Source organism: Salvelinus fontinalis, chromosome 26, assembly GCF_029448725.1.
Source record: "Salvelinus fontinalis isolate EN_2023a chromosome 26, ASM2944872v1, whole genome shotgun sequence".
Taxonomy (NCBI): Eukaryota; Metazoa; Chordata; class Actinopteri; order Salmoniformes; family Salmonidae; genus Salvelinus; species Salvelinus fontinalis.
Window position 1 is genome coordinate 40,648,652 of NC_074690.1, and position 9,725 is coordinate 40,658,376.

The 9,725-nt window shown below is 45.1% G+C and overlaps 1 protein-coding gene across 3 annotated transcripts in view; it reads left to right on the top strand.

Annotated features, from left to right (window-relative positions):
• The window catches only part of LOC129824348 (fizzy-related protein homolog), a 33,630-nt gene that overhangs the window by 17,849 nt on the left and 6,056 nt on the right, over window positions 1-9,725 (top strand). For all 3 annotated transcript variants that reach the window (XM_055883933.1, XM_055883932.1, XM_055883934.1), the window contains 4 exons: window positions 2,287-2,352; window positions 4,170-4,272; window positions 4,515-4,699; window positions 5,051-5,284. In XM_055883933.1, the coding sequence (XP_055739908.1) occupies window positions 2,287-2,352; window positions 4,170-4,272; window positions 4,515-4,699; window positions 5,051-5,284 (588 nt within the window). The remainder of the gene's footprint in view (window positions 1-2,286; window positions 2,353-4,169; window positions 4,273-4,514; window positions 4,700-5,050; window positions 5,285-9,725) is intronic.

The window sequence follows — 9,725 nt, forward strand, 5'->3', positions numbered from 1 at the left end:
AAAAAAATAAAGGGAACACTTAAACAACACAATGTAACTCCAAGTCAATCACACTTCTGTGAAATCAAACTGTCCACTTAGGAAGTAACACTGATTGACAATAAATTTCACATGCTGTTGTGCAACTGGAATAGACACAAGGTGGAAATTATAGGCAATTAGCAAGACACCCCCAATAAAGGAGTGGTTCTGCAGGTGGTGACCACAGACCACTTCTCAGTTCCTATGCTTCCTGGCTGATGTTTTGGTCACTTTTGAATGCTGGCGGTGCTTTCACTTTAGTGGTAGCATGAGACGGAGTCTACAACCCACACAAGTGCCTCAGGTAGTGCAGCTCATCCAGGATGGCACATCAATGCGAGCTGTGGCAAGAAGGTTTGCTGTGTCTGTCAGCGTAGTGTCCAGAGCATGGAGGTGCTACCAGGAGACAGGCCAGTACATCAGGAGACGTGGAGGAGGCCGTAGGAGGGCAACAACCCAGCAGCAGGACCGCTACCTCCGCCTTTGTGCAAGGAGGAGCACTGCCAGAGCCCTGCAAAATGACTTCCAGCAGGCCACAAATGTGCAAATGTGTTTTTTTCTACCTTCTCCACCGTCAGGAAGTCCAGGACCCAGTTGCACAGGGCGGGGTTCAGACCCACGGCTTCAAGCTTAATGATGAGCTTGGAGAGTACTATGGCATTGAATGTTGAGCTATAGTCAATGAACAGCATTCTTACATAGGTGTACCTCTTGTCCAGATGGGATAGGGCAGTGTAGGATTGCGTCGTCTGTGGATCTAATGGGGCGGTAAGCAAATTGAAGTGGGTCAAGGGTGTCAGGTAAGGTAGAGGTAATATGATCCTTGGCTAGTCTCTCAAAGCACTTCATGATGACAGAACTGAGTGCTACGGGGCAATAGTCCTTTTAGTTCAGATTAGAGATGCACCCATATGAAAACATAATCCACCTATTTCTTTCACTTACTTGTAGGGATGTACGATATATCGGTGAGCATCTCGGAATCGGCCGATATTAGCTAAAAAATGCCAACATCGGCCCGATGTCTAGTTTAACACCGACGTGCAAATCCAATGTCAAAGCTGACGTGCATACCTATATGACGTAACAACTCCATGAAAAATACAGCGCTACACGGAACAAAAGCAGAGAAATTTTCAGCGCACACAACTAAACAAGTTCAAGTCGAGCTGTCCTTTAAAAGAGTAAGAACATTTCAGCGAGACAACTCAAAGGCGAACTCCATTAACACCAAGATAATGGAATTCATTGCCCTTGACAATCAACCGTCCTCTGTTGTGGATGATGTTGGCTTTCTCTGACTGGTCGAGCCCTGGTACACACTATTTTTCAGATGTTGCCCTACCAGAGTTACACAGTATTGTTGAAATTCACATCCATGAGCATCACTGCTGTTAGCTTCACAGCTGACATTTGGACCAGCGATGTCAGCCCCATGAGCATGGAGTCTGACAGCACAGTGGGTAAACGAGGATTTCATACTGAGGAAATATGTATTTATTGCATGCTCAAGAATGTGCTGGTTCTCAATCCGCTGCTGCCATTTCAATGGCATTTGAGAACATGTTTGAAACTTGGAAACATGAACACGCTCCATTCGAACAACTGACTAAAGAAATAAGCTCAATTGCATCTGCAGCAGACGTGATACCCTCTGTCATGTCATTGAAACGCCTGCTCGACAAAACTGCCGACACAGACCGTGGGGTTAACTTGCGAAAGTACTTGAGGCTGTGAACAAGCGATTGAGTGGCATTCTCTCTGAGTCTCTTTACTTTGTCGCCACCATGCTCGATGATAGGTACAAGGACCGCTACTTCGATGCAGACAAGAAACAGGGTTTACGTGAAACGTTAGACACAGCTGGACAAGATAGAAACGGACACAGTGACAGTGCGCACTGAGGAAGAGAGGCCATGGACAGACAGAGCTGAAACTTCACCGCTTGACATGTATGATGAAATCCTGGCTAGATTTACTATGAGAAGACCACAATATGTCACTTTTGTAACAAACTGTCAAAATGACGATCAGAGTTGACATGTTTCACTATAACTATGCCGGAACATCTGGTTTTCAGCAACAATAAATACAAAAAATAATGTAAGTTACTCTTTGATACACTGAAATCAGTGACCACCTTCTCACCGTGAGAAACGGCCTACTATTTGATGTTTCCATTTATCTCAAAGGCCTTTTGTAAGCTCTTTCATGTGATATGAGTTGGTAATTGACAATATATCAATTATGTCTTTTGGTCTCCAGGTGACGCGTCTGTGTGACCTGTCAGTGGAGGGGGACTCTGTCACGTCAGTGGGCTGGTCAGAGAGGGTGTGTATGTCTACTTGAGCTCCGATATGTTCTCATGTATACCCCTTATCAGAGCCATGTACTGTATTTATAGAGTTGGGACATTGAGACTTCTGCATTATGATGCATTTTCAGTGCATTCGGAAAGTACTCAGACCTTTTTATTATGTTACAGCCATATTCTAAAATGGATTAAATCGTTTTTTCCCTCATCAATCTACACATAATACCCCATAGTGACAAAGCAAAAACAGGTTTTTATATATGTTTGCAAATGAGTAAAAAAAATAAAAAATGTAAATCACATTTTGCATAAGTATTAACACTCTTTACTCAGTACTTTGTTGAAGTGCCTTTGGCAGCGATTACAGCCTCAATTCTTCTTTGGTATGACGCTACAAGCTTGGCACACCTGTATTTGGGGAGTTTCTCCCATTCTTCTCTGCAGATCCTTTCAAGCTCTGTCAGGTTGGATGAGGAGCGTTGCGGCACAGCTATTTTCAGGTCTCTCTAGAGATGTTCGATCGGGTTCAAGTCTTGGCTCTGGCTGGGCCACTCATGGACATTCAGAGACTTGTCCTGCAGTGTCTTGGCTGTGTGCTTCGGGTCATTGTCCTGTTGGAAGGTGAACCTTCGCCCCAGGCTGAGGTTCTAAGCACTCTGGATCAGGTTTTCATCAAGGATCTCTACTTTGCTCTGTTCATCTTTCCATCGATCCTGACTAGTCTCCCAGTCCCTGCCACTGGAAAATATCCCCACAGCATGATGCTGCCACCACCGTGCTTCACTGTAGGCATGGTGCCAGGTGTGACACTTGTCATTCAGACCAGATAACCTTGTTTCTCATGGTCTGAGTGTCTTTAGGTGCCTTTTGGAGACTCCAAGTGACCTGTCATGTGCCTTTTTACTGAGGAGTGGTGTCATTCTGGCCACTACCATAAAGGCCTGCTTGATGGAGTGCTGCAGAGGTGGTTGTACTTCTGGAAGGTTCTCCCATCTCCACAGAGGAACTCTGGAGCTCTGTCAGAGTGACCGTCGGGTTCTTGGTTACCTCCCTGACCAAGGCTCTTCTCCCACGATTTGCTTAGTTTGACTGGGCGGCCAGCTCTAGGATGAGTCTTGGTGTTCCGAACTTACTCCATTTAAGAATGATGGAGGCCACTGTGTTCGTGGGGTCCTTCAAATACGGCAGAAATGTGTTGTGTGTGCCTCGACACAATCCTGTCTCGGAGCTCTACGGACAATTCCATCAACCTCATGGCTTGGTTTTTGCTCTGACATGCACTGTCAACTGTGGGACTCCAGTCAAGTTGTAGAAACATCTCAAGGATAATTAATGCAAACAGGATGCACTTGAGATCAATTTCGAGTCTGATGGCAAAGGGTCTGAATACTTGCGTTGATAAGGTATTTCGGTTTTTATTTTTAATACATTTGCAAAAATGTCTAAACCTGTTTTCACTTTTTCCTTATGGGGTATTGTGTGTAGATTGAGGCAACATTTGTTTAATCCATTTTAGAATAAGGCTGTAACGTAACAACATGCAGGAAAAGTCAAGGGATCTGAATACTTTCCGAATGCACTGTACAGGACACTACAACATTCTATGGCAGCCATTGTTTGCACCCTACTACCATTACATGAGTAATATCTAAACAATGCTATATAACTGAATGAAAGAAATTCTGAAAGTTGGCCCAACTCGCTAAATATATGGCTCTGCCCCTTAGTCCACCCTATATCCCTTTGTAGTCATGTGTTTCTAGAGATTTCAGGGGGTGTGGTGGATTTGCCCTGATACCATGTCTGGTTATTGCATTGGTGTGTGTGGTTTCAGGGGAACCTGGTAGCAGTGGGGACTCATAAGGGCTATGTACAGATCTGGGATGCGGCAGCAGGGAAGAAGCTGTCTGTACTGGAGGGACACACAGCCAGAGTGGGTGAGTGGGAGTAGACTGATACTGCCCGTCTTACAGAGAGAACATGACAGCTTCTCCTTAGAGAGAGGAACAGTGGTGATGCACCATAGAAATAGATTGACACAGAATACATTATCTATTCATTCTATTGCTATGGCTTCATGTAAATATTTAGCGTTTAGTCAAAACAACTACGAAAACTGAGTGCATTTCAACTGTTTTGTATGATTTGAATATCATTTATTTGCAAACTTTCTCTCTAGGTGCGTTGGCGTGGAATGCCGACCAGTTATCGTCGGGCAGTCGTGATAGGGTGATCCTGCAGAGGGACATCCGAGCCCCACCCCTCCAGTCAGAACGCCGTCTCCAGGGACACAGACAGGAAGTCTGCGGCCTTAAGTGGAGCACAGACCATCAGCTGCTGGCCTCAGGGGGTAACGACAACAAGGTACATGCACAGACAAGACACCAGGGTTGGGGTCAATGCCATTTGAAATCAGGAAGTACATTGAAATTCTGATTCTCTCCAATGTTTTTCACTGAGGAAAATTTAGAATGTGGTTTATATTCTAAATTGACTGGAATTTAAATGGAATTGACCTCAGCCCTACACAGCACAGACCACCAACTACTGGTATCGGTGTAATTACAAGACACACACAGAAACACAAACCTGCAGTCTGACCTATCCCATCTCACAATAGTTAAACCCTCTCTTGTTTAACTACACTACTTATTTTATCCTTATCCTATAGCATTATTTTCCTAGAAAACTAACAATCCTTCCCCCTCCCCATAGCTACTGGTATGGAACCACTCCAGTGTTCTCCCGGTGCAGCAGTACACAGAGCACCTGGCTGCGGTGAAGGCCATCGCTTGGTCCCCCCATCAGCACGGCCTGCTGGCATCTGGAGGGGGCACAGCCGACCGCTGTATCCGCTTCTGGAACACCTTGACGGGCCAGCCCCTGCAGTGCACCGACACCGGATCCCAGGTGTGCAACCTGGCCTGGTCTAAACACACCAATGAACTGGTACGTAGCTGGTGGGTGCTTTTTGGGTTCATTCTTTGGGAAACCTGAACAGAAATGACAATGAAATGTGATTTTTTTTTAAATATATATATATATATGTTTACATTTGGCACAAAGAAGTGCCCTTTTAATGGATATAATTTATACATTTATAATAATTTATACAACTTTTTAAAACCCTCTTGAGTCAATTTCCACGACCCTGTGAACATTTTATTAGCATAACAATAAAAAAAAATCCCCATCAAAATCTGTCTTTTTAAGCTAGAGATTCACTGCGTCTGCAAATGGCAGCATTACACATCTGCAGTGGAAGATGGCCAAGCTACAGCGGTGTTTGTCAGACCATGAGACATCACGAAAATTGGTCTTCTCACACAAACGTCTGTATTGTCCGAACGGTTTGGGCTACAAACTAATATGACCTCTCTATGAAAGATGTTTTGTTCGAGGACAACCACAAGCTTTACAAGACTCGCCTGAAGTCAGCCCGGTACCAGTTTAAGGAATGGAGGACACTGCATGAACAAAAGTATGTGGACACCTGCTCGTCGAACCTCTCATTCCAAAATCATGGGCATTAATATGGAGCTGGTCCCCCCCCCCCCTTTTCTGCCATAACAGCCTCCACTCTTCTGGGAAGGCTTTCCACTAGATTTTGGAACATTGCTCTGGTTTCTTGCTTCCATTCAGCCATGAGCATTAGTAAGGTCAGACACTGATGTTGGGGGATTAGGGCTGGCTCACAGTCATCCCAAAGGTGTTAGATGGGGTTGAGGTCAGGGCTCTGTGCAGGCCAGTCAAGTTCTTCCACACAGATCTCGACAAACCATTTCTGTATGGACCTCGCTTTGTGCACGGGGGCATTGTCATGCTGAAACTAGAAAGGGCCATCTCCAAGCTGTTGCCACCAAGTTGGTAGTACAAAATCGTCTATAATGTAATTTTATGCTATAGCGTTAAGATTTCCCTTCACTGGAATTAAGGGCCCTGAACCATGAAAAACAACCCCAGACCATTATTTCTCCTCCACCAAACTTTACAGTTGGCACTATGGATTGGGGCAGGTAGCGTTCTCCTGGTATCCGCCGAACCCAGATTTGTCCATCAGACTGCCAGATGGTAAAGCGTGATTCATCAATCCAGAGAACATGTTTCCACTGCTCCAGAGTACAATGGCGGCAAGCTTTACACCACTCCTGTCGACGCTTGGCATTGCGCATGGTGATCTTGGGTTTGTGTGCGGCTGCTCCGACGAGCAGTTCTTGTGCTGACATTGCTTCAAGGCAGTTTGGAACTCGGTAGTGAGTATTGCAACCGAGGACAGGCGATTTTTACGTGCTTCAGCACTCGGCGTTCCCGTTCTTTGAGCTTGTGTGGCCTACCGCTTCACGGCTGAGCCATTGTTGCTCCTAGATGTTTCCTCTTCACAATAACAGCACTTAGTTGATCAGGGCAGCTCTAGCAGGGCAGAAATTTGACGAACTCACCTGTTGGAAAATTGGCATCCTATGACGGTGCCACGTTGAAAGTCACTGAGCTCTTCAATAAGGCCATTCTACTGCCATTTGTTTGTCTATGGACATTGCATGGCTGTGTGCTCGATTTTATAAACCTGTCAGCAACTGGTGTGGCAGAAATAGTTGAATCAACTAATTTGAAGGTGTGTCCACATACTTTTGTATATATAGCATACAGTGCATTTGGAAAGAATTCATACCCGTTGACTTTTTCCACATTTTATGTTACAGCCTTATCTAAATTGTATTATTTCTCTCATCAATCTACACACAATGCCTCAGCGAAAACTGTTTTTTCTGAAAAAAATCTAACTCTATTAAAGATAGAAAACAGAAATTCCATATTTACATAAGTATTCAGACCCTTTGCTATGAGACTCGAAATTGAGCTCAGGTGCATCCTGTTTCCATTGATCATCCTTAATGTTTCTACATCTTGATTGGTGTCCACTTGTGGTACTTGATTGTACATAATTTGGAAAGGCACACACCTGTCTATGTAAGGTCAAGGCACAATTTCTGCAGCATTGAAGGTCCCCAAGAACACAGTGGCATTCTTAAATGGAAGAAGTTTGGAACCACCAAGACACTTCCTAGAGCTGGCCAGCTAGCCAAACTGAGAAATCTGGGGAGAAGGGCCTTGGTCAGGGAGGTGTCCAAGAACCCGATGGTCACTGACAGAGCTCCAGAGTTCCTCTGTGGAGATGGGAGAACCTTCCAGAAGGACAACCATCTCTGCGGCACTCCAAAAAAAAAAAAAAAAAAATATTTAACCAGGTAGGCAAGTTGAGAACAAGTTCTCATTTACAATTGCGACCTGGCCAAGATAAAGCAAAGCAGTTCGACACATACAATAACACAGAATTACACCATGGAGTAAAACAAGGATACAGTCAATAATACAGTAGAAAAATAAGTCTATATACAATGTGAGCAAATGAGGTGAGAAGGGAGGTAAAGGCAAAAAAAAAGGCCATGGTGGCGAAGTAAATACAATATAGCAAGTAAAACACTGGAACGGTAGATTTGCAGTGGAAGAATGTGCAAAGTAGAGATAGAAATAATGGGGTGCAAAGGAGCAAAATAAATACAGTAGGGGGAGATGTAGTTGTTTGGGCTAAATTATAGATGGGCTATGTACAGGTGCAGTAATCTGTGAGCTGCTCTGACAGCTGGTGCTTAAAGCTAGCGAGGGAGATACGTTTTAGAGATTGTTTCCAGTTTTAGAGATTTTTGTAGTTCGTTCCAGTCATTGGCAGCAGAGAACTGGAAGGAGAGGCGGCCAAAGGAAGAATTGGTTTTGGGGGTGACCAGAGAGATATACCTGCTGGAGTGCGTGCTACAGATGGGTGCTGCTATAGTGACCAGCGAGCTGAGATAAGGGGGGACTTTACCTAGCAGGGTCTTGTAGATGACTTGGAGCCAGTGGGTTTGGCGACGAGTATGAAGCGAGGGCCAGCCAACGAGAGCGTACAGGTTGCAGTGGTGGGTAATATATGGCACTGTGATAGACTGCATCCAATTTGAGTAGGGTATTGGAGGCTATTTTGTAAATGATATCGCCGAAGTCGAGGATCGGTAGGATGGTCAGTTTTACGAGCGTATGTTTGGCAGCATGAGTGAAGGATGCTTTGTTGCGAAATAGGAAGCCAATTCTAGATTTAACTTTGGATTGGAGATGTTTGATGTGAGTCTGGAAGGAGAGTTTACAGTCTAACCAGACACCTAGGTATTTGTAGTTGTTCACATATTCTAAGTCAGAACCATCCAGAGTAGTGATGTTGGACGGGCGGGCAGGTGCAGGCAGCGATCGGTTGAAGAGCATGCATCTAGTTTTACTTGTATTTAAGAGCAATTGGAGGCCACGGAAGCAGAGTTGTATTGCATTGAAGCTCGTCTGGAGGGTGGTTAACAGTGTCCAAAGAAGGGCCAGAAGTATACAGAATGGTGTCGTCTGCGTAGAGGTGGATCAGAGACTCACCAGCAGCAAGAGCGACATCATTGATGTATACAGAGAAGAGAGTCGGTCCAAGAATTGAACCCTGTGGCACTGCCAGAGGCCCGGACAACAGGCCCTCCGATTTGACACACTGAACTCTATCCGAGAAGTAGTTGGTGAACCAGGCGAGGCAATCATTTGAGAAACCAAGGCTATCGAGTCTGCCGATGTGGTGATTGACAGTCGAAAGCCTTGGCCAGGTCAATGAATACGGCTGCACAGTATTGTTTCTTATCGATGGCGGTCAGGATATCGTTTAGGACCTTGAGCGTGGCTGAGGTGCACCCATGACCAGCTCTGAAACCAGATTGCATAGCGGCGAAGGTATGGTGGGATTCGAAATGGTCGGTAATCTGTTTGTTGACTTGGCTTTTGAAGACCTTAGAAAGGCAGGGGAGGATAGATATAGGTCTGTAGCAGTTTGGGTCAAGAGTGTCCCCCCCTTTGAAGAGGGGAATGACCGCAGCTGCTTTTCAATCTTTTGTTGTCTCAGATGACACGAGAGGTTGAACAGGCTAGTAATAGGGGTTTCAACAATTTTGGCAGATCATTTTAGAAAGAAAGGGTCCAGATTGTTACAAATCAGCCGGGCTAGACAATCAGGCCGTTATGGTAGAATGACCAGATGGAACCCACTCCTCAGTAAATGGCACATGACAGCCCGCTTGGAGTTTGCCAAAAGGCACAGAAAGGACTCTCAGAACATGAGAAACAAGATTCTCTGGTCTAATGAAACCAAGATTGAACTCTTTGGCCTGAATACCAAGCGTCACGTCTGGAAGACACTGTAGGGATGCTGCTAGGTTAAGCATGGTGGCAGCATCCTGCTGTGGAGATGTTATTCAGCAGCAGGGACTGGGAGACTAGTCAGAACATAGGCAAAGATGATGCAAAGTATAGAGAGATCCTTAATGAAAACCTG